The sequence below is a fragment of the Apaloderma vittatum genome, unplaced genomic scaffold (genome assembly GCF_000703405.1).
Source record: "Apaloderma vittatum isolate BGI_N311 unplaced genomic scaffold, ASM70340v1 scaffold9489, whole genome shotgun sequence".
Taxonomy (NCBI): Eukaryota; Metazoa; Chordata; class Aves; order Trogoniformes; family Trogonidae; genus Apaloderma; species Apaloderma vittatum.
Window position 1 is genome coordinate 4,141 of NW_009734579.1, and position 24,919 is coordinate 29,059.

The 24,919-nt window shown below is 37.7% G+C and overlaps 1 protein-coding gene across 1 annotated transcript; it reads left to right on the plus strand.

Annotated features, from left to right (window-relative positions):
• Window positions 1-24,195, plus strand: SNX6 (sorting nexin 6; the record flags this gene model as incomplete). The annotated part of the gene is made up of 13 exons (XM_009876331.1): window positions 1-19; window positions 597-696; window positions 1,568-1,678; window positions 3,207-3,328; window positions 5,311-5,434; window positions 6,708-6,803; window positions 8,033-8,138; window positions 10,421-10,496; window positions 11,690-11,729; window positions 14,800-14,886; window positions 15,751-15,910; window positions 16,932-17,017; window positions 23,493-24,195. Coding segments are annotated over 13 exons (1,181 nt in total), but the record flags the coding sequence as incomplete, so codon positions are not given.
• Window positions 24,196-24,919: the final 724 nt, after the last annotated feature.

The window sequence follows — 24,919 nt, forward strand, 5'->3', positions numbered from 1 at the left end:
ACTCGCGTTTCCAGCTGAGGTCTGCATGAGCTTAGTTTCACCAAGTGCTGTTGAAGCTTGTGGTCCAGTTACTGCCACATGTTGCGGTGCTCGGATAATCTTCCAATTATTCTGTATTTGATCATTGTTTCAGTTTGTTTTCCATGTGACTTTGAAATTGTTTTGTGAGAGAGTTCAGGTTTCTCATCTTGTGGGGGAGGAAAAACATGTATTCCTTGCACTTTTGCCATTTCTCATGCTGATTTTGAAGAGATTGAAATCTTGGGTTTGGGGGTTTGTTTTTATTCTTTTTTTTTTTTTTTTTTCCCCGCAGAAAAAGTCACTTCCAAGGAGACTTAGCTCTGTAAAGTTTTATATATCATGGGAACTGTTAAATAAAAGGATAGTGTAAGAGAAGGTGAATAAACTAGATCTTTAATAGCTATTGCTTCTTTGAAATATAAGCCCACTATATGTCTTTTGTAATCTATCTTCAGTCTTTCGAGGATGTTCAGTACTGCAGGATCAGGGTTCTTCCCAAGGGAAGAATAAGGGAAATATAGTTAACTTTTTTTTTTCTACTTTAAGCTGAATAGATTTTTCTTTGTTTAGCTTAGAGCAATAAATGTAGATCTCCAGACTGATGCTGCTCTACAAGTGGATATCTCAGATGCACTCAGTGAGAGGGACAAAGTGAAATTCACTGTGCATACAAAGGTAAAAGCTGGGGTTTGTACGCTGAACATTTTCTTATTTATATCGAAAATAAAGTTTGCTTGAACTGTTTATTGAAACAAGTGTAACACAATGCAAAGGAAATGAGAAAGTAGAATTATCTCGTGTTTAAGAAACTGTGTAGCTGCAGTGCTTAAGAAAAAGATAGTTTTTTAGCCTCTTAACTTTTTAGCCATTTTGAAGAGTGATGTTCAAATTTTGCACTGTTACGCTGTCTTGCTGTTCTCATGCTTATTAATTGGCTTCTGTGCAGGTAGGACTTTTAATATGCCTCAGTATTCTTCAGTGTAGGTTATTGTGAGATTAGCCATGGCTTCTGATTCTAAAAAAGTATTCCGTAATGAAATAAGATTCAAGAATGATTTTTAGTTACTGCTTGTTTATGGTGCCCTTTTTGAATAGATTTCTGTGTTTATGGATCACAGAATCACAGAATAGTTGAGATCGAATAAAATTTCTGGAGATCATTTGATCCCGTCTCCTCCCTCACTCCCACCATGAAGTCAGGCTGAGCCAGAGCACATTGTGCAGGGCTTGTCCATTTGGGTTTTGAATTACATCTGAGGGTGGAGGCGTTTTGGGCAACCCATTCTACTTGATTGCTACACTAATTAGGATGGGGTAATTATTACTGCACAAACCTCTTTTAAAAATTTTTTTGTAAAATCCTTACTTAAATGATTACATTATTTTTACAGGGATATTTTTGTTCTTTCTTCCAGGTGTTTTCCATATAGTAGTGAAAAACACTGTGGGGTTTGGGTGGGGTGTTGTGGTTTTTTTTCTGTTTGGTGGGGGTTTTTTGGTTGTTTGTTTTTTCTTTTGTAATTACTTCTCCTTTTTGTCCTTTTAGAGTTCCTTACCAAATTTCAAACAAAATGAATTTTCTGTTGTCCGGCAACATGAAGAGTTTATTTGGCTTCATGATTCTTTTGTTGAGAATGAGGACTACGCTGGCTATATCGTAAGTATTACGGTTCTTTTGGTTTATTTGCAGTATTTTTTGTGACTGCTTTTAAATGCAATGGAAATGGCAAATCAGGTGCTCTAATACTTCATTTCATGCAATTAAACAAAATTAACAGTTGAAGCAAGACTAGAGGGAAGTCACTGTAGCTTTTCTTTTATTTCATTCCTAAGGAGTAAGCAGTTTAATCTGTATCCAAAAGTATTTTAGTCCACTATGTTAAAAGTTTGGGAGATAGTTGAACTGTCTAACTTGGTGGTATTGTTTTTGCAAGGTAATGTTTAACTTAGTTACGAGTTTGATGTTGCCTTTGTTTCAGCTGCAACGGCAGAGTGCAGTAACTGAGCTCTAGTAATTAGACTTTTTCAGTTTTTGTTATGAAGATCAGAATCATTTTATCGTAAATCCGTTGGAAAGAAAAACATACGCAAATACCGTCTAGAACTACAGAAAATCTTAGTGCTCAGCTTAACAATGTATGTTTTGAAGTTTAGTGAGAGCCTTGGGGGAACAGTTGTCCCAAAATGATCACCTTATGATACCGCCTTTTAAAAATGGGTGCTGCTGTTCATACTTTAATTACAAACAGGAATATGTGTTTTCTTGGTGTGAAAGTTAGGTATACATCTTGTGTTTCGGGGGGTGTCTGCTGACTCCGAAGGCAAACATATTTTTAATTGACTAGTGGGTACATAATGATGAGGATAATCTGTGATGTGTCATACCATTCTTGAGCTAGTTGTTTTGTTTTTTAGTCAGGAAAGCTATTTGAAGTGACTAGACCTTCAGTATGGTAATAACTAGTTTCAGATAGTTGACAGCACAGATGCTGGATTTTTCTTTTTTGTAGTGCATTAATGTAATGGGCAAATAGCGGTGAACTAAAATCTAAGCATAGTTTACCTTTGTTCTGTGTCCCTTTTTTGACAGCAATTAATGATTACTTTGACTGTTGTGTTTTCTTTTTCAGTGTTAATATACTATATTACAAGATTAACCTAAAGACTTGTTGACTGTGTTCTTTGTTACTTCAACAGATGTATCTTTAATACCAACAGTGCTGCGAGAAAGAACGTAGTGCCTGCAAAAAATATGGAATATTTTTCTTTTAGTTTGAAGTTTTAAAGAGTTATAGATGATATGAAAACAATTATGGAATTATTTTTTTCTTTCAACAAGAAATAATCCTTACCACAGAAGCTAAAACAGAGCTAATGAGAAAATAATGATTTCAAGTTTTAATTCATTATCATGGGAAAGCTAGGTATTACTTGGTTTCTGTTGTAATTAAATTGCTGAAGCCATTAGTTAATACTTTAGTAATCTTCAAGGACACTTGAACAAAATTGGAATAGGAATGCAGGATGTCTAACTCATGAATGAGGGACTTTATGATAAATTCTGTAATGAATGATGAAAGAGAGAGGCACATATTGCAAAGCTGCAGGCAATCTACACTTCCTGTGCAGAATGGATGCTGCTTAAGAAGATGTGCAATTAAAAAAAAAAATTGATTCAATTCCAGATTCCACCAGCACCACCCAGGCCTGACTTTGATGCCTCAAGGGAGAAATTGCAGAAACTTGGAGAAGGGGAAGGATCAATGACTAAAGAAGAATTCACCAAGATGAAACAAGAACTGGAGGCGTATGTAGACTTGATTACTACTTTTTAGGTTGTCTTTTTTTTTTTTTTTTTTAATAGCCCTCAGCTTTTAATGCTGTTTCCTGTTCCATGTTTCTGAATCACTGTAATGGTTCTCTGTGAGATATGGGCTTGAGAATCCTGTTGCTACATAACCAGGGTTATCTTAGTAATCATGATCAGAGCCATTAGGAAAATTGTAGAAATAATTTCATGGAAGATCTTCTCAAACAGGAAAAAAGAATCTGCTTGTTCTTGAGCATTATTTTGTAAGGAAAAAGATAGTTAGGTCCTTTTCTTCACAGAACATCTGCAAAGAGAGGAGGTAACTTCTATCTTTTTTAGTTCTAGGGTTCCACATTTTGTAAGCATAGTGAGACTGAGATTTATACATGCAGTGATTGAACTAGGTTTTTTTTTTTCTTGTGGTTGGTGCTGTACCTGTAGATGCCAACCTTCAATTCCCCGAGAAATATGGCGATGACTACAAAATAAATTTTTTTGACATTCCCTTTTTTTTTTTTTGCACAAGGAGAATATACTTCTTCAAAATAGTATTTTCCTTACTGTGAATTTAATGTGTATTGAAATATCTGCTCTAAGGCTTTTTGTTTGATTTTGAGTTACACAGTGAAGTTTCTCCTTGCTTCATCCACTTTCCTTATCATGCATTCACTTCTTTGATCTTTTTCCTGTCATTGGTTTCAGTTTTCAAGTGTATATTTACGCTGCTTCTAGACTGCTTCTATCAAGAGCTCTGAATTGGCAAGAAAAGTACATAGAACTCTTAGAACTGCCGCTTTGTCTTCGAACTCCAGCTGCTGTGAGCAAATGTTTTAAAAAGCTCTGTATCTGTGTTGCCTACAACATAATTTATAGCAGAGTAGATATACACTTCATATGGAGAAAACTGGAAATTAGCCAGACACTATAAATTTTCAAGAATCTGTGGTTTTCCAGCGGCCCTGATCATGATTCTCTTGTGGTCTGGTTAGGGGTTGGATAACACAGAAAACTTTGGGTTTCTTCTACTGCCACCTCCATCCTCTGCATCCTCCTTTTTTGTCTTCACTGAATGACTACTACTCTCACTGAGATCAAACATCTCCCAACACTGGCCCTGCTGGTTTGCTGGTATGTAAATCTTAACCTCCTTGCACATAGTGGAAGCAAAAGTGTTATCATGTCACTGTTTGACCTCGGAATGGGGAAGATACCCCCTTCCTCCTTTCTATACAAGTTACATCTTACTGAATTTGCAAAGCAGAATGAATTCTAGCAAACTTATATTGATAAGAAGGCCTTCCTCTTAATTAAATCACAAATGAGTAATTGCTTTAAAGTTGAGTTGGCTGAACTGGGCAATTGTGCGATTGTCATAGTTAAATGTGATTTGGTTTTTTTTGGTTGTGCCTACCAAATGCAGCACTTAATTTCACTTTTAGAACCACTATGAAGCAAGACATCCACATAAGCTCTGATCCAAAAAGGCTGGGTGCTTTCACATAGGATAAAAGATCACTTTCTAAACAGTTAACCAAACTACACAAACATTTAAATGAGTAAGGAGGGTGCAAATAGGCAAGGGGATGGAGATGGGGAGGAAGGAATTTGCCTGTCAGCTACATAATGCCTAGTGAGTTTAGTCTGTATCTCAATTTCCTGATTTTTTGGGGAGTTGGGGAATGGACAGTTGACACCTTCAGCAATCCAATCTGTGTTAGGTAGCCTTAAAAATTAGGATATATTTGTTGGATCTTCGTTAGAAGTCTCTCTGTAATATGTTAGGGCTTCAAATTTTCCCCTAGTATTAACATTGTACTACTTATTTATGTACATATCAAATATTGCAGTGATAACCTCTATTATGTTAGCTTATAATTCTGTATCTTTACTGAGAATCTCTTAGAGCTGCTCACTAGGTTTATCTCAAGCTTAATTGCTTCACTTGAAATTCTTATGTCTGTCTTGTTTCTTGTTTCCAGTGAATATTTGGCGATATTCAAGAAGACGGTTGCAATGCATGAAGTGTTTTTGTGTCGTGTGGCAGCACATCCTATTTTGAGAAAGGATTTAAATTTCCATGTATTCTTGGAATATAATCAGGATGTGAGTATTGAAAACTGAATAGCTGGCAAGAGAAATCAAGATTTACTTTTATTATAGTAGGATGGAAAATTGATTAAGAGGATTTTACCTCCTGGAACAAATTGCATCAGTTCCTTCGTACCACACATATTTGTATTGTAAAAGTTAGAAATTAATGTAGTCTGTAGGAATTTGTTTTCTTGCCACCTGGTGAACCAGATAGACTCTGTGCTCTAGCCCCAGCATCAGAATATTAATGGGAATCCAATATGTTTTGGATTAAAAAGATTAGCTTTTGGTGCTGATTTAATGTAATGTTATACTTGTCTGCTGTTTGACTGAAGTGTTTTGGTTTTTTTGCGGGGAGAGATGATGTAACAAAGACAGAAGGCTGATTTTTGAGATTTGGAACTGTAGTTCTGTTGCAAGTAAAACTAGAAAGGATTTCTACTGAAATTTTCTGATAAGTAGAGCTTTTTTCCTAATAATGTAGGTGAAAATTCAGTTACTTTTTTTCCTAGGTATTGGACTAGTGTGGCTATTCACGTTACACACTGAGTTGCCATCTAATTTTCAGTTGTTTGAGAGGACTTTATATTTGTAACTATTTGGTGTTGGAGTTGGTTGCTTACGTTCTGCAAACAGTTCTTAGTTGCTTTTTGAAATTGCAGAAATCAGCACTGAATGCTGAAGAAATCATTAAAAGATAGGCTCAACTGAGTCGAGCTTAACATAAAAGTATATTGCAGGGGATCCTCTTGTTGCTTGATGTACAAATGCATACTGGTTCAGGAACTCAGTTCCCCCAAGTTGGGCAAATTTGGGTGGACAGGAAAAGTGTGAGAAGGCTGAAACTAACATGATCCTCAGTGCAGTGAGGGGTAGATGCTTCTGTAGTTTCTGGAAGTCAAAAATTCTTTCATTCTACTCTTAAAAGGGCAAAAATCTGGTTATATTAACTGAGCAGCTCTGCTGTGCATGATAAGTACTGTGTAACTGATAACTGAAATGTGCAGTTTGTACATTTGGTATTATCAGGGTGCTACAATGTTGCTGATTTAATTTTTTTTCTGGCATAGCATTTTAGATGATAAAGAACAGTCTAGTAAATGAGTAGTCTGTCATTCTGGGTGCATGGTGCCCTATCCCCATTAATGCAGTGTGTAAGACTAAGCACAAAGCGGGAAAACTAGTTTAGGAGTAGCAAGTTGAGGTATGTAGTTCTTTTTTTTTTTAAAAAAAACTCCATCTTTTGATTGCCTCCAGAAAACTAACTTCATAATTTGTTTTTCAGTTGAGTGTTCGTGGAAAAAATAAGAAAGAGAAACTTGAAGACTTCTTTAAAAACATGGTTAAATCAGCAGATGGTGTTATTGTTTCAGGAGTAAAGGTGATTACTACTTAACATAACAAGATTTAAAATGTATTAACATTGTCCCTTTTTTAATGAAGCAGGATTACATAGCTACAAAAAAGGGATTTTTGTAGTAATATCTGATTTAAGAATTAGAGACTGAGCATGGGAAGGAGCCAGTGGCCTGGGATGCCAGATAGCCGAGACCTTTCTGATGGCTTCTGTGAAAGAAGGCTTCCAGTATTATTTTCTCTGTTTGTGGAATTAAGCCTTCTTTAAAATTCACAGATAAATTGTAATCTGTTTTTTGTTCTGGCTTGTCATTTTGTGTCGTGGAAAGGTACAGTAGCTGTTAGTGACTGTGAATTTCACCAGCTTTGTAACACGCTTCTATTGTTTGAAAGCTAAGAACAGCAGTAGATGCAAGAATGCAAGAAACACACACACACAAAGGAGAGATAATTTTAATGAAAATTCAATTTCATTTCAGCTTTTCTAAAAGTTGGAAAGTTTGCTTTATAACAAGCATAAATTCTGCAGGAGGTGATTTATCTCCTTTCTTTCTTGTGGTAACTTTCCATCTGCAAACAGTTAAGGGAGCTAAAGTTCCTAGCTGTAAAATCCTGAGTTTCAAAACTGCTGGAAAGTGGATATAACTGTGGTTTAATTATTACTTTAGGAAAAGTAAAAAACGAAAATAACTAGAACTTTCCATAAACACATTGTTTAAAGAACATCTTGCAGTCTATTCCATGGCATTGAGCATCTGTGGTATTTTAGAGGGTTTTCTAAAATAAATGTAAACCAAATACCGCAAATTCTAATACATAAAATATTGGAATTTACCTCAAGATCAGTGTTCCTGAGGTAGGAGTTCATGTAATCTCTGCTGTGACTGCAGCATCTGTACCACTGTGTGTCTTTCTCCCCCCCCCCCCCCCCCCTTTTTTCCCTTTTATTGAGTGGTTGATGTTTACTCTGTTTTTATGTCACCAACGTGGTAGTTAGCAGTGAAATTATTTCCTTCACTTTAGGTTTAGTTATCTGGACCTTTAAGATGCTTGATACAAATTCTAATTCTTAATAAAAATTCAGATCATGATAAAATAAGTGAAGAAATCAATTTACATAAATGGTGTTCTAGACAATAAAATTGCATTTCGTGTCACAGTAGCAACAATATATGCAAATTTACTTTGCTCTGTACAGAATGTGTGAAATCCTGTTTTTTTTTAAAATTTGGTTGTTTTTTTTTTTTTTGGTAGGATGTGGATGACTTCTTTGAACATGAAAGAACATTCCTTGTAGAGTATCACAACCGAGTAAAAGATGCCTCTGCCAAATCTGATAAAATGACAAGATCACATAAAAGTGAGTTCTTTTTCCAGGATGAAAATAGTACTAATTAAAGTGCACAGAAGTGGTTTGTGAGGAGCAGTAGTTCTTAGTTTTCTTTTTGCAGGTGAAAAGTAAATTAATTTCTTCAGTTGTAGTCTTCAGATAGTCTAAAGAAGTTTAATCTGACTTTCAAAGTTTAGCCTTTGCTGTAATAGACTAAATGGAGTAAGAACAGCCTGGTGTTCACCCTTCATGCTGTCCCTTTGAAGAGAAACACACTTTGTATAATAATATTTTTTTTTAAGTCTGATTCTTACTCATTGAAGTACGAAGGTGGATAATAATAGCACTGTATGTGAAGTTGCTCTTGATTGGATGAGCTTGCGTTCATCACAGTGCAGTTTCTTGGCACACTGGGCATCAGAAAACTCCGATTTGGGCAATTAGTTCTAGACTGAGAAGTCACGTTTCCTTTTTTCACCCTTTTAGAACGGAGATTGGAATGCGTGCATGCATTAGCTTGGTTTGCACAAACCCTGTTTTACTGAGATGAGATTTTTCACCTAGCTATTGATTTCCTCAGCCGAGTGCTAACTAATGTGGTTTCTGGATAGTCCTCTCAAATGCAGTGCATTTATTTGAGAAAAGAGAATCTTTGATTTAGGACTGCTGTGTTTGGTTTAGGATTACCGTGTTTTGAGAGGCTCAGAAAAAAAGTTGACCTTTATTGCACTTGATTTTTAAGTTTTTGTTCCTAGATAAAGCAAAATTTAACTACTAGATTCTGTCCATTTTCTTAATTCTGCAGATTTGCTATCTGCAGTAATATAGTTCACTATAGTGATGTAGTTCACACAAAACCAGACCACAAACCTTTTTTTGAATCTCCATTGGTACTAACTCTAAAGTGGATATTGGATGAGACCTTAAACCAAGAATGTACTGAGCTCTTCAGATTATTCTCTTGCCATTGTATGAAGACTGAATCCTTTGTAGCTTTAGTATCTGTGCTAGAAGATGGGCAGAGTCAGTTATGGCTTAAAAGAGTACTTGAGGACCCTGTGTCTTCAGGTCCCATCTGAAGTGGTTTCTGATGCTTTGTTTGCTTTCTTAAAATTAAAGCTGAACTAGTTAGGTGCCAAACTATGTAGTGAGAGAGCCTTGGACTTGGTTGTAGAACCAGGAAAATTAGTATAAATGAGGTCGTAGAGGACCTGATGGGAAAGGATTGATCGAAGTTTTGACAAAGCTTCACTGTTTTTCAGACTCACATCACCTAGGGTGTTTATTGACAACTTTGTATCAAACTGTGAATTGGGACAAATGCCACCTTTTTCAAGTTCTGGCTAGAGCAGTAGAGCAATAACCTGGGAAGTCTGTTTTGGGCAATCTGTAGTTCGTGGATATAATTTATGATCAACAGGGAGCTGGAGGGCTGGCAAAGAACTGACTTCCTATTTCCAGCAGAAAACCTGTTTGTGCAGTTAAATGGGAGGAATAGAAGGAGAGGGTAATGGGTTCCTAATACCACTGCATGGATCCCCTTGGGATGTATGGAGTAAGGAGTTGGGTGGAAGGTGGCCCACTCAATCCACTAAACCAAGGTTTTGTTATTTTAAAAAAAAATATAGTTCTGCTTAAAGGCATATAAACTTCAAAAGTAACAAGCAAATATATTTTCCTGTTCTTTTATTAGATCTTTTTTTGTTTTCATCATCCATTAATTTTATACTAAAAGCTCTTTAAAAAAGCAAGCTGTGCAAAGATTTGATTTTTGATTACTGTATAGCAGTACCTCACTAGTCAGATTAAGCAGCCTTCTTTACAAACCATGCTTCTAATTTCATTGTTTAAAAAGGCTTCAACACTAATGCTACTTCAACCAGTGACCACTTGTTGAGGAAGGGGTTTCCTGAAAATCAGGCACATGCTAGAAAGGGTGTTGTGCAAATACCACTCTATTTTGTTAGTTTCAAGTTTGTATTCAATTTAATGCTCTCAGGGACACAGACTTTCTGTGTTATTGTTGAACTGTAATTTTTTTTTCCAAATAGTTTTAGACTTTAGATTCAGATTTTAATCCAGTTTGTGCATCTTCCACCAACATGTAGCAAAGAAAGCTGCACAATAGATTTACCCAGCAGTTGCTAGTGGTCTTAAATATTCCTAGATAAATCATCTGGCTATTTAGTGAGAATGCCATGTTATTGTGTTAAGTTATCCTTCATAAAAAGTGACATGCTTGAAATTTTTTTTCCTGCTTTTCCTCAGAAGAGGAATGAAATAGTAAAATAAGTGCTTGTTTTGTTTTCTAGATGTGGCGGATGACTATAATAGAATTGGTTCTTCATTATATGCGTTAGGAACACAGGACTCCACAGATATATGCAAGTAAGGTTGTTAATAACTTACGGGGGAATTGGCTGAGTAGCAGTCTTAAATGTGACCTGCCGAGATCAGTAGCTCTCGTTATGAGAAAACCAGAATGTATTACAGTTATGTTATTTTCTTCTCTAGTATTTCATTTCTGTAGGAGGCTGCTTGAATATTTGTCTGGAAATTTTTTTCTGCTGTTTGTAGAGTATTACACAGATAAGATGGAAAAGTCCTCGCTGAATAAGAAAAAAAACCCCTAACTCTTTCACCATTTTTTTTAAAGTGCTTTAAGTGCTTTTTGTGGGTGTTCCCTGTACTAACATCTTAAAATAATAGTTTTACTGTTCTGGCAATTTTACTGCCTTTAGGAAAAGAAAGGAATCTACAGAAATCCCTAAAACTTTAAAAATAGAAGATGGTCTGCATGTACAGATGTGTGCCTTTCAATCTATCAGTGGTTTGCTGTGTCTAAAAGTAAAATTTAGTTAACTAGGTTAAAGAGGTTGATGCTTGTGAACATGTACACTTACTAGGATTAGTGTGATGACAGGTAGGAGATGAGTATGAAAGATAACTTATTTTCATTGATTTACCTGAATTACAGGGATATACTTCCAGATAGCTTACATTTTGATTACTTGGGTTATAGTATTGAGATTTGATGTAGCCTGATGGCATCTGTCAGGAATCGTGTGTGTCTTCTGTCAGAGTAGTGCAATGTGAGTGTAGTTCAGTCCGCTGTTAGGCTGAACCCGTGCGTTGTCTCCTGTGATGAAGATGTGCCTCGTTGTTGCTCGGCCTCCCTGAATTCCAAGTGGGGCATGCGTCATGTGCACTGTGTGAGGAAAAGTACATTGAAATTTGAATGAGGGATGCTTGGTAATATCATAGGACTGTTACCCAAGGAGGTGGTGTTTGGGGTTTAATTCATAGAGGCATAAAGTATCCCTGAGGTTCTGTGCAGTTAGTCTTTAGTAAAAAGCATCCATCTGTTATGCTTTGTTTGTCCCTTTTTCTCAAGTTGTACAATTCCCAGATGTTTGAAGTGGTACAATTTGAAACTATTATGTTCTCAGAGTTCTGCGAGTTACAATTCTAAGCAGCGCCTTTACAGTCTTTATTGCGAGACACTGATTATATTTTGAGTTCTGAAAAGTATTTAGACTGTTCAAATTCATGTTGTAATACAAACTGTTTCCTTTGTGCAGGTTTTTTCTGAAGGTATCAGAGTTATTTGACAAAACAAGGGTATGTACTATGAAACCTTTTTAGATATATTCTTTGTGTACATCCTGGAAGTGGCAGGACATCTTGTGTCAACTAGACATTACTGTGTGAACGTTCTATGGATGCTTCTGCGTGAAGTGTTTAAGCAATGTGTGGTAGGGAATGGACAATCTCAAACACAGAAGGGAAGCCTGTGGAGGATGGAAGCAAGGACAGGTGGCCTGGGAAGAATACAGAGAAATTGTCTCAGCAGCCAGGGATCAGGTTAGGAAAGCCAAAGCCCTGATAGAATTAAATCTGGTGAGGGATGCCAAGCACAGCAAGAAAAGCTTCTATAGGTATGTTGGTGGTAAAAGGAAGAGTAGGGAAAATGTGGGCCCTCTCCTGAACAAAACAGGACACCTGGTTACCTGTAGTGTGAAGAAGGCTGAGATACTCAATGACTTCCCCCTCCCCTCCGAGTCTTCACTGCCAAGTGCTCCAGCAACTCTACCCAAGTCGCAGAACTCAAAGGCAGGGACTGGGAGAGTGAGGAAACGCCCACTGCAGGAGAGGATCAGGTTCGAGACCATCTAAGGAACCTGAAGGTGCATAGATCCATGGGACCTGATGAGATGCATCTGTGGGTCCTGAAAGAACTGGTGGAGGAGGTGGCTAAACCGCTGTCCATCATATTTGAGAAGTTGTGACAGTCTGGTGAAGTTCCCACTGATTGGAAAAGGGGAAATGTAGCCCCATTTTTAAAAATGGAATAAAGAAAGACCTGGGCAACTACACGCCAGTCTCACCCCTGTGCCCAGCAAGATAATGAAGCAGATCCACTTGGGAATTATGCTAAGGCATGTGGAAACTAAGGAGGTGGTTGGTAACAGCCAACATTGACTTCACTAAGGGCAAATAGTGCCTGACAAATTTGGTGACCTTTGTGATGGGATTACAGCATTCATGCATAAGGGAAGGGCAACTGATGTCATCTACCTGGACTTGTGCAAAGCGTTTGACGCAGTCCTGCGTGACATTTTTATCTCTAAACTGGAGAGACGTGAATTTCATGGAACACCTGATGGATAAGGAATTGGCTGGATGGTCACACTCATAGTTGTGGTGATCTTTGATGTCTTGACTGGAGACAAGTGACCAGTGCTGTTCCTTACGGGTCAGTATTGGGACTGTTGGTGTCCGTTGGTGACATGGACAGTGGGATCGAGTGCACCGTCAGCAAGTGTGCTGACGGCACCAAGCTGTGTGGTGTGGTCGATGCGCTGGAGGGAAGGGATGTCATCCAGAGGGACCTTGACAGGCTTAAGAGGTGGGCCCTTGCAAACCTTGTGAAGTTCAACAAGGCCAAGTGCAAGGTCCTGCGCCTGGGTCAGGGCAATCCTAAGCACAAATACAGGCTGGGCGACAAGTGGATTCAGAGCAGCCCTGCAGAGGACTTGGGGGTGCTGGTTGACAGGAAACTCAAAATACCTCAGCAATGTGTGTTTGCAGCCCAGGAAGCCAATCATATTCTGGGCTGCATCCAGAGAAGTGTGACCAGCAGGTCCGGGGAAAGATAGTTCTTCCCCTCTGCTCTTGTGAGACCTCATGTGCTGTATTGTGTTCAGCGGTGGGGCTCCAGGTGTAAGAGATACGTGGACCTCTTGGAGTGGGTCCAGAGGAGGACCATGAAGATGAAGACAGGCTGAGAGTTGGAGTTTTTCATCATGGAGAAGAGAAGGATCAGGAGACACCTTATAGCAACCTTCCAGTATTTAAAGGGGGCCTACAGGAAAACTGGACAGGGACCTGGGGACAGGGGCCTGTAGTCACAGGACAAGGAGCAATGGCTTTAAACTGAAAGAGGGTAGATTTAGATTAATCAGGAAGCTTTTCACTGCGAGGGCAGCGAGGCCCTGGAACAGGTTGGCCAGAGATGCCCCATTCCTGGAAGCGTTCAAGGCCATGTTGAATGGGGCTTTGAGCAGCCTGGGCTAGTGGGAGGTCCCAGCCTATGGTGGAGGGCTTGCAACTAGATGATATTTAAGGTTCTGTCCAACCCAAACCATTTTATGGAAAAGCATAAGATTTCAGTCATCTGTTTTGTAAAATGATTGATGCTTAGGAGTCTTCAGTCTACTTAATGTGTCTAGGCAGTCTTACTGTCTTCTATGTAACACGCTACCAAAGCCGCTGTTCCTCTAAAATGCGTAGAGGCCCTCTGTCCTTCCATACTCTGTATCACAGAACTTGTTATGGGAAAAAGAAATACAATCCTAAATTTTTTTTTTAAAAAATGGTGGTCATGCTGCTTTTTTTTCTAGAGTCAAGATCTATTTCTGCAAGTATTTGACTCAGAAATCCTGTTGCTGATGCCACTAATGAGATTTTCAAATATCTTGTCTCTTTTGCCTTGTTTAGCTTGGCAGAGCACAAGATGCATGCTATGTATCAGGAAAACTTCTGAATTAAAAAGTGTGCATTTCGTAAACACAGACAGTTGCTTCTGCAGAAATCTGTACTTTAAACAAAATGAAGTTAATGGAATTATGTGCTGTGACCTAAATATTGCCTTTTAGAATTTTTTTTAATTAAGATTTTTAAAATGCATTTCCAGACTCTGTATTTCAAGTCACTGAAATGTCTGATTCAGATACAAGCAAATAAGTTTATTTATCTTTTGAGCCTTTTAATATGTGCAGTTACACAAGTAGTCTGCAAATGTACCTTACAAATTTGTTTTCCTTTGGTCTCAAAAACAATACAAAGCTGCTTCTGCAACTCTATACTAGATAAGTTTTTGTTTCTCTGCTGTTTTTCTACTGTATGATACATATAATTGAAATTGGGAAGAAAGCGTTGTCTAAAATAGAAAGCTGGTTGTCAATTACTGCTCAGACAGTAGGTTATTGCTTACATTTTAATACAAAATAGTAATACTGCTTCTCATGATGCATCTCTAAGTATTCTGTCACAAATGCATAGTCTTAGTTTTTGAAAAAGATACTCTTTCATGTGCTATTGTATATTTGATGTTATATTCACATCATACAAGTGAATACTCAAAGCCTGGATGTTTTTAAATTGATGCTTTTACTTACTGTTTTTCCAGAAAATAGAGGCCCGGGTATCTGCTGATGAAGATCTTAAACTTTCTGATCTTCTGAAATATTACCTAAGGGAGTCTCAAGCTGCTAAGGTGAATTTATGGAATTTTGTTCAGTGAAATAGTGTTTCCTTAACAAAAAAAAGACAAAAAAAACCCAAAGAGAGAAGGAGTCATCAAATATACAGTACTTAGGTTAAAATGCTGCCACCTCTAGCCTGCAATTTCTTTCTCAACTGTAAAACCTGGATCTCCTGTGTATAAGGAATAACTGCAGTTGCTGACTGTGGGTCTGAATGTCTGGAACTGTGTGATCCACTTATCAAGACCAGGTCGTGCAGTATAATTAAAAACAGTGGAAGAGCTGTTGGTAAAATGTTCATGTCTTTGCAGTGTGTTTGCTTCAAACACGTGAGCCAAATTTGGCATTCTAGACCTACAGAAAATTTCATTCTTGGTGTTGTTTGATGTAAATAATTAAGAAACATGACAGAATGAGGAAACGTTTGTCAGAAAATATCTGTAGTTAGAAGATCACACCAATAACTTGCACCAAAAAAAAGCTACTGTTGTTTCTTGGGCCCTGTGTGTATTTCAAATACATGATCAAAATGTGGTTTGTTTCTAATCTTAGAAGCTGTGAAATTTCTCAAGATTACACCTTCTTAGGCTCTTTGGAGTATCATCTAAGCTGTCTATTGCTAGCCTGTCAGACAAGATGCACAATTTAATATTGTTTGGTCTGTATCTGACCCAGTATGGACATTCCTGTGACTTGTGTGATAAAGTACAGTGAATGCAAGTAATTTCACAAGAACTGAAATACAGCAAGGACTAAAATTAACCTTACTGGTTTTGTTGTTGTTTTTTTTTTTTTTAGTTGCTTGGTATATACTAAAATCCTTGGGTAGATTCTTGTAAACTCTCTATGTATTTCGTGCCTTTTTTTTTTAATAGGATCTCCTATATAGAAGATCTAGATCACTAGTGGATTATGAAAATGCTAATAAAGCTTTGGATAAAGCAAGAGCAAAAAATAAAGATGTGCTGCAAGCTGAAACTACTCAGCAAATATGCTGTCAGAAATTTGAGAAAATTTCTGAATCGGCTAAACAAGGTATTTGAGAAGTCTTTGATCTTGTGTTACAACTTGAAAATTAATAGATTTTAGGATATATTAATGAAGATGGATTTTTGTTTCCTAAGCAGAACAATTATATTTTAATCAGTATTCACTTATTTTAGAAAGTTCAAATTATATTTTCCTGTGGCTCCTCATAGCTCCATTAGACAGAGCAAAGTCTCAGTGCAGATCATTTGTTAACCACTTTTTTCTTTATATGCATAGGATAGGATAGCAGTAAAGGCAACCGTAATCTTCTAAAGTATTGGTTTAAGTCTCCTTTTGATTTTATGCATTCTTCTGTGAGGGCAGCAGTCCATTGCAAAGATGATACTATATTAAGAAAGAGAGATCATAAACTGAGATTTCACTGAAGTTGCAGAGTTACAGTAGCTCTAGAGAAAATTAACCTTATTTATATGTTGCCTTTTTCCTGGAAACTTAGTCTCTTTTTTTTTTTTTCTAAGCTAAAATTGTTCTGAGGTAGACATCTGACTTGTTACTTGGGACAGATTTGTTCAAGGTTTAAACACCATGCTCCTCTGTTTTTGTAATTTAAGAGTTGTTTGACCCTGTAAATCTGGCTGATGATTCTTATAAATTGAGACAGTGGTCTTATTAGCCACAAAGGTATATGTGTAAAGCATACTTGCTTCCTCTCTTCTTCAGGCTAGTTTTAGCTTAGTATATTCCCTAAAGACTTTCACATACCAGCCTTGAAAAAACAGTGCACATGGAAAAAGAAAATTGTTTAAAAGCATCCACATGGCAGTCTTTTTTCAAAAGAGCTTTGTGTTCACGAAAGGTTAGCTAGAGATGAGGAACTGCAATGATGGTTTACTCTCATCCAACAATGTAGCAGAATCTCTGAATCTGGAATGTGCTGAGATTAAACTCCAGTTTTTTCCTGTTGCCTTCTCTCACTCTTTACCTCTGCCATCCTGAAGGAAAGTCTGTTAACAGTTGAAGGCGGTAGCAATAATACTGTTGATGAATCTATCTTTGTTTTATATAGAACTGATAGATTTTAAGACAAGAAGAGTTGCAGCATTCAGAAAAAATCTGGTGGAACTAGCAGAACTGGAATTAAAGCATGCTAAGGTAATTGTGATCCTTTTGGTTCTGTATTTCAACTGATTTTAAATATCACATGCTTGAATAACTGAAACAGCTACATTTGATGTGTGATAAGCAACTGACGTTCAGGAAGGGGAAATGGAAGGTAAACATCATCCAGAAAGCTGAACTTTCTTCAGTAATAGAGAAGAAAAACCATGTATGGGTAAAATATCTCTGAGGGACTGGTATGTTTGAGATGCCTGTGGAAAACTCATCTCCTTGAAGACAATTTCAGCTTTGGTTTTATGTTTCTCCAGCAGTTTGATATTTTTAGCTGCAGAGTTTGAATACCACCTGCTTTTAAAACTTCGTCTCAACGTTTTACTGTGAGATAGGAAGTGGTTTCTTGTGTTATACAGATGTTGGGGACTTGATGTGTAGGATCGGCTTAACTCTTAAGCACAGGCATGTCTGCAGTCAGGTCAGTGTCACTCTGAGTATGCTTTTTTGAACCTTTTTGCCCTTCCTCTTCTGTTAGCACTTGATAGTTTAATGTTGCAGACAAAGGTTTGTTTTTACTGCAATGGCCAAGGAGGCTGTACTGTTCTTAACTTTCACAATGTATTAGATTCTTCTAGTCTGTATGAAATGAACGTTTTGGTTTAAATTAGGTTAGCTGCTCTGATTTCATAGACAAGTACAACAGTTTCTTATCAGTCCTATAGCAGGAGGTGGCTTTTTAAAAAAAAAAAGTTAGCTCTTCAACATTTCTCATTCTCATCACAAATCTGAAAGTGTTGATCACCAAGCTTTGAAATAACTTAGAATATATCTGCTGAAAGCACTAGTTAAGAGGTGTGTAGTGCTGCTAAGTTAACTTGTTGCTGCTATATACTCTTCTCAGTAGTGACAGTGTCATTCTTCATTCTGCCAAACCCGTTGTTCATATAGCTAATGCATTGTTAACAGGATTGGTTTGGAGCACTTCATTTTTTTTTCTTTTTAATCTTTGTAGGTGTGGGTTCAGCTTGATGGAATATTTAACTGCTAAAGTAATCAATAAGGTCTGCAATACTCAGCTCTTTGCAGGTGAACAGTGCTTGCTCTCATGTACTGTATCAGAAATTCAGCTATACTTCTTCCAAAATCTTAAAACTTCTCATGATAGTTGGCACCACTCAGTCTTCCTACTTCTCTGTGTGTAACAGCTGTCCATATCCAACCCTGAGTCTCCCAGAAATCCCCATGTTTGGTCATGAATGTACCAATTATGGGTTTTAGGGAACTTAATAGTCCCAGCAGTCATACATGCCACAGTTTTTATTGATCTGCCATGTTATGCTTTACTAAGGGAATGAATCCACAGCACTTTTGTCCTGCTTCAGTCACTGACTCTTCATCTCTTGTAGCTGACCTGTGTGGAAGTCCCTGCATGCCTTGGGGTGGAATGCTTAAAACAAGGTCTCTGTCTTCTGAAGTATCCTTAGCGAATCACTTGTATTAACTCTGTGCAAGTCAGAATGTTATAATAATATTCTCTTGAATTTTGACAGCTCATAACTGCAGAAGGCAGGGGAAAAAATGCTTAGTTTCTGTAGCTTTAAACTTGCTTGATACTTGCTCTTGGTGCCCTTAGTTTACCTGGAATTTTCTTAGCAGTTCTTCATTTGTCACCACAGCTTGTGTTTTAAGATGTAGTTCTTCAGATAGTCTATCTCATTCTGACTTAGTTTAGTAAATTTACTAACAAGGAGTATATAAGGCTATAGGAGAAGTTTTGAACTGTAGTCCTGGTTTTGAAGGTGAACTTTTTTTTTTTCCCCGACCCATTTCACCTAATTTATCATGGAGCTTTGTAAGATTCATTGGACCATTTTCAGTGTTTAAAGCTTAAAACTATAAAAGGTAAGTTTGGCTAAGGGTGACAGTTCTTGAAATGTTAACTCATGTAATGACTTGCTGAATAAAGGGATATTTTGTTCCTCAGTAAGTTTGAAAGTTCTGTTTTTTCAAAGGCTTTGTTTCATGTTTATTCAAAACGAACTACTACAGATGGATCAGTTTGCTGTGCTTTTATTTCTACAGATTCTGGTGGGATTGTTACAGAATTTATGAGTGAAAGAGATCATATTTTTAGATTTTTATAATGGGAAGTTTTCTTCTTAATGCTCTAACCAGCATATCTGAGGATAGTCTTACGGATAAGTTACTAGTCTGTACAGAATATTGAAAGGTGACATGGTTTGCTGGAGGCTTTGAGGTAGTTCCATAAAAGGAAGAAAGAAGATAAGGAAAGACTTTGCTCTTTTTTGAGAGGACATCGTGCCCTGATGTGTGAAGAGCAATGTTAGGGGAATATGAAGGTTTCTCCTTGTCCCAGAGAGGATGTTTTTATACTTGTTGCAATGTAAATCGTGAACAGTGCTCACATTTCATGAAGGTGAGGCTAAGTAGCCCTGATTTTGGCTGGGCTAAGCTGGTGTGTTTGTAGACACCTAATTCCTCTTGCAGTAGAGCCAAAAGAGGGCTGGTAGAAGCAAAAAAGAAAGCGGCTTTTTCATGCAGGCAATAAATGAATGATATCAGATCTAAAGCCCCCTGCTTTAAGGTCCTGGACAAAATAATTTGCCTGATGCTGTGGCAGTCGCTGTCTTCATGGTTTTGCAGCTACTGGAGGCAGGTGAAATTTTACCAGCCCCAAAGTGGAAATTGCTTGGTTTGACACTGGCATGTGGAGCACAGCACTCCCAGACTTTGCAACATGATCTGTTACTCAGGTCTAAGTGCTCCTTCCAGCAAGAAACTAAGTGGTGAGCAGGGACTGAGGGCAACAGACGACAGGGCTGCAGGCTTGTGCTACAAGTCTGCTATTGTGTTGCATTAGTTGTGTGTTTGTGGTTGGTTTGTTTGTTTGTTTTTTTTTTTCTTCCTGGAATGAATACCTCCAGACTAGATGTCATGCAGATGCATCTGTCTGAATTGGTCCATCCGTGTGTCTTTTGGAGTTGCCTGGCACAGAAAGCCCAGAGGTGAAATATGATGCAGCAATGGGTGCTGGAACTCACCTGGGAGGAATTTAGCTGCAGTGAAGGTTGCTGCATGACTTCGTGTTAAAGGTTATTTGCTCTGTGTGGAAAGAAAAACACAAATCCCAAAACACAGAGATCTCTGTACTGAGGAAGCTGGAATGTATTGTGAGAAGATTCTGAAACACGGCTCACATTTTCTGAGTTGTCTGGCTCTGTGCCTCTAGAAGATTTGAGGGTGATAGGGAAATTAAACTTTTAGTGAATTGATGACACTGTATATACAAATACTAAGTGTACTCTCTCTGCCTACTTACGTTTATACTACTTCCTCATAAAATACTTGTTTTAATCTGCTAATATCCTCTTATTCTTTCCTGGTTGCAGCTTAAAACTTTTGAAAAAGCTAAAAATCAGGCTGTGTGTTGCAAGTTGATGCAAGTGCAGACTCCTGCCAGGAAGGATGACAACACATGACTCTGTTCCTTTCCCTTATGTTGATGCTATTATGTGTGCAGCTGTGTAGTAAGATGGAGCTAAAATTTCCTCTGGATTTTCTAAGCTTTACTTTCGGTCTTGTTTTCATAGCATTCCTTGTGTCAAAACACAGTCTTGGCTGGGAATAAGAGCGAGCTGCCTTCTTATCAGCACCATGTACCCTGGTTTAACTTAAAGTAGTTGCCAAACTTCAGCTGTAGATTCTGCTTGGTCTCTGACCCACTCTAAACAGATTGATGTTTCTTTTCCTACAGCCATTCTCTCTTGACTGACCCTCAAGGCAGTGTTTAACTTCTGTTTTCTGTGTCTGTCTGTCTTCATTACTTTATGCGGCTCTAGCTGATGTAAGACTTGATTGAATGTTTGTGCACTTAGTGCAAAAACTGTATTTAAACCTATTCAGTATTTTAAACAGTTGAATTTTGAGGTGTTCCTGTGTTGGACTTCATGTTCGTGTTTGATAGCTGATGAAACTGTTAAGGTTATAATCATATGCTTATAGAATTTATAGCCTTGGCTCTACTTGTTAGAGTCTTTTGACATATGAAGTGTAACTGGATAGCCACTTCCTTAGAATAAAAAAATCTAATCATCTCTTACCACAAATACTAATATCTACACTTTTTCCTCTATGAGTTTTTGTGGAAAAAAGAATTTGTTGCATTACTACCAACAGATGTCGGTTTGGAACTGACAGAAGAAGGGAGTAAGCAAAATCCAGTGCTAAGGGATTTGGTTAAATGCTTTGTCAGTAATTCTTTCTTTCCTGAAATGGATATTTCTGTCATGGTTCTGCCAATAGCTGTAATATCTAGAGCTTAGGCGTCTGAGTTGGCAAGAAGCACTTTCCTGAATCTGAATTTATTGGACTTTCTTGAGCTATGCTGATGTAAGTCAAGATGCCAGCTGCTGCAGCCAGAAAGAGTAATGTCTTTAAGATTGTTCTTGTGAACTTTGTAAATTTGATCTAATCAAAATGAATGATTTGCCTATTTGGGAAATGTCAGTAGACTGGCTGGCCGAGTCTGGAAATGACTGATGTATGTCCCCATGTGTTGCCTGGTCTAGTCGAGAGGTGTCCCTGCCTACAACAGGGAGGTTGGACTAGACGATCTCTAAGGTCCCTTCCAGCCTAGGCCATTCTATGATTCTATGACATCTTGGTACCCGCTTTTCTTTAGAGTGCTGTGTAGTGGCCTGTGAATTGCAAATATCTTCATGCTGTTGATGGGCTGTAAAGAGATGGCCAGAAGATCACTGTCACACTTTTGCGATAGGTGACATGCATGCAGTCCACAATTATACTTCAGACTGAAGCATTGGGTCTGAAGACTGAAGACTTCAGACTAAAGGACTCCTTTTAATTCTTTACTTCTTTACAGCTAATAATCAGCTGTTCAGTAACAGACCTTAGATTTATGTGTCTTGTACACTGCAAAGATGGGCCACTATGTCCCCATGCATCTCGTGTATTGAACTTGTTCATATCATCGAATTACAAGCCTTTTAAAGAGCTTGTGACTGTCCTCTGCCAGTACAGGCATAAAAGGAAAGAAAAAAAACAAACCTGTTGAAGCTGTAACTGAAATTGCTGTCTTCTGGAGAGGACTGAAAAGCATTCAGCAGACACAAGAGAGTCTTTCTTCTAATTTGAAGCCTTTAATTGCTTAAACTGGATTATAAGAACCTTAATGGGGGATAGAATTAAGATTTCTTACCTTTTGGGGCTGAGGGATGAGTGTCCTTCTGCATGTCTACCACAGGTCACTCGGAATGCTTTCAGCTGAAAAAGTAAGAATTGCAGATTCTTTAGTACTTGCTTGGACTGTTTATCAAGGACATTCAAATCACAGCTGCTGATACTGTTTAGTTTATATGCTTTTGTTTGAGGTTTTCTTTATGTGTTTCTTTCTTGATCCAACAATTGTTTAGAACAAAGCAGTTTCTCCCATGTTTATGACTGGGCATGCAGACTGTTTTGTTCTTGCATTTTCTCTGAACCTGGTAGGAATTACTTGGAACACTGTCGACACCTTAACATTGTTTCTTAGGCAGAGATTGGGAACAAATCTAGTACAGCTATTTCGTAGTGAATAGCCAATAGTTTGAAGTGATCTAAGCATAAATGAATGCAGAAAACAATACTGTGAACACCAGGTTGGGTGTGGGTTTTGGTTTTTGTTTTTTTTTACCTTGAAAGTAAATCCTGGTGTATTTGTCAATCACATTTGCTTAATTCACAAGGGTATCTTTCTAAGTGTCAGTTCTTTAAATTTGTTCAGGAATCTGTATGGTTTTATGGTAGAGTCAGAGTGGTTTAAATAAGGTTAAAAACTGACCTACAGGTGTTTGAAAAGAAGGGCAGAACTTGGCCTTAGAGATACAGATTAGGTGATGTTCTGATAATCGCTTCTGTAGCTCCAGCTCTCATGGTTGAACTCAACTGGGATGACTGGCTTAGCTCGTAAATCTGTCTTTATCTTTCAAACAAGGCCTGTCCGCAAACAGTTTAGATGGCTGCTGTAGACAGGATATTCTGAGTGCTGTGCATTGGCTAACACTTCTTGAGGAATTCAATATAATAGATAAATACTTGTGCTTTGGGACTGATATTCCGGTGACAGAGTAATAGCAATACTATATAGAGGAAAAAAAAAAGAAAATTTTTAAACTTTGACCTTAATTGCTATGACAGTGCTCTGCAGTAAATAGTTTTTGTGGCTAGACGAGTAAAAAAACTTCTGAAGAAACATGGGAAGTATACTAAATGCTTATTTTTGAATCTCAAGTTGGCTGTTTAGTTCCACAACACAATGCTCCTACATTCAAAAACCTCTTTAACGTAAAAGTTAGTTACATAAATATTTCTGCATAAGCTGAATACCTGTTTGTTCTCTTTCAGTGGTGTAATTGCTAGTATAAAACCCCATCTTTTTGCCACAAGTGTAAAAGAAAGTAGGGAAATGTGGTCATATTTGTGTTTATTTTTGCAGGGTAACTTACAGCTGCTGCAGAGCTGCCTGGCAGTGTTAAATGGTGACACATAAGCTACGCTCCGTCCTCCCACTCACAAGGGCTGCCCTCCTCTGGATTTTGTTTTCATGACTCTAAATAGGCATTCACAGTTCCCTGGAGAAAACATTTGACAAAGTGCACATAAGCAAGCTCCTTCCTTCAAAAGAATTAAAACAAACACCTGAAAGTAGCTCCAGACTACATGAAGCAACAACGTACTTGTTATACATACCATACTCATGTTTATTTAATCATTATATGCTTTTATTGTTTGGAAACCAAATGCTCTGTTTTTGTGAAAATAGCCAATATAATTATGTTCATGTTATGAATACTATGATACGGCTACCAATCTTATTTACCTTTGTAAGTAATTTCAGAAGTTCAGCATTTGAAGCACATTGTTCAAATGGCCTAAATATTACCATTAGATATTTGAATATTGTTACTATAATGGCATTGTATACACTGTCCTAGTTTTTTTTTTCCATGTACTGATATCAAGAAACTTAATCTTTTTTTCAATTGTGAACATTTCTTAGAAATTTTGGAGAACTTTGTGTAACCTTTATAACTATGATTTAAAAAGAAAAGCAAATGCATTAGTATGTTTGCCTTAACTTGTAGACTAATCCAATTATTGTAAAATAAACCATGAAATCAATGATTTTTCTAAAATTATGCAGACATGGTATCATCTGTAAGCTTAATATTTTCTAGTAAATCAGATTAATTTAATTAGCTTTTCCTCTATTTATCCTATTAAACCATTGAGTAAGTATTGGATTGGTCTGACACTAAAACCTCGCCCAGTAGTTTCTCACTTGCATTCTCAGGTTTATCCATTTGCCTGTCCATTTTTCTGTGACTTTCTTACCAATGTACTTAAATTGTTTTGAGCTTGGTGGCTGACTCTACAATTTCTTTGTCAGAAATGCTTTTCAGGAACTCCTGGGGTTTCTTTCTGGAAGGGGGAAATAAAGCAGCAGAAGGGAGTTCAGAAAGTACATAAAACATCAATGCAAGGTGGTACTGCCCCACTTCAGTACAGATAAGCTCTGCTTCAGAAAATAAGAAGTGAAGGTGTCCCGAATAAAGGAATGCCTGAAGAGGATCTCATTCTGCTAGCTGGACTTTAAAACTTAGAGCTATGAATCTGGTCTTACTTGTTGTATTGCTTTGTCTCTCTTGCTTGAACCATGAAACTTTTCCAAGAGGTGCTGTTCTGTCGTGTAATTTCAGGATGTCACAAAATTAGGCTTTACTACGTGACTTTCTCTTCCTGGGGGGATTCCCGCTTTGTACGGGTTTGTAGACCGTCAGTGGGGCAGCAGAATTTGGGGTGAATGAGATGTTTGGAGATGCCGATCACTGTAAGCCCATGTCTCGGAGATCACAGACTCCC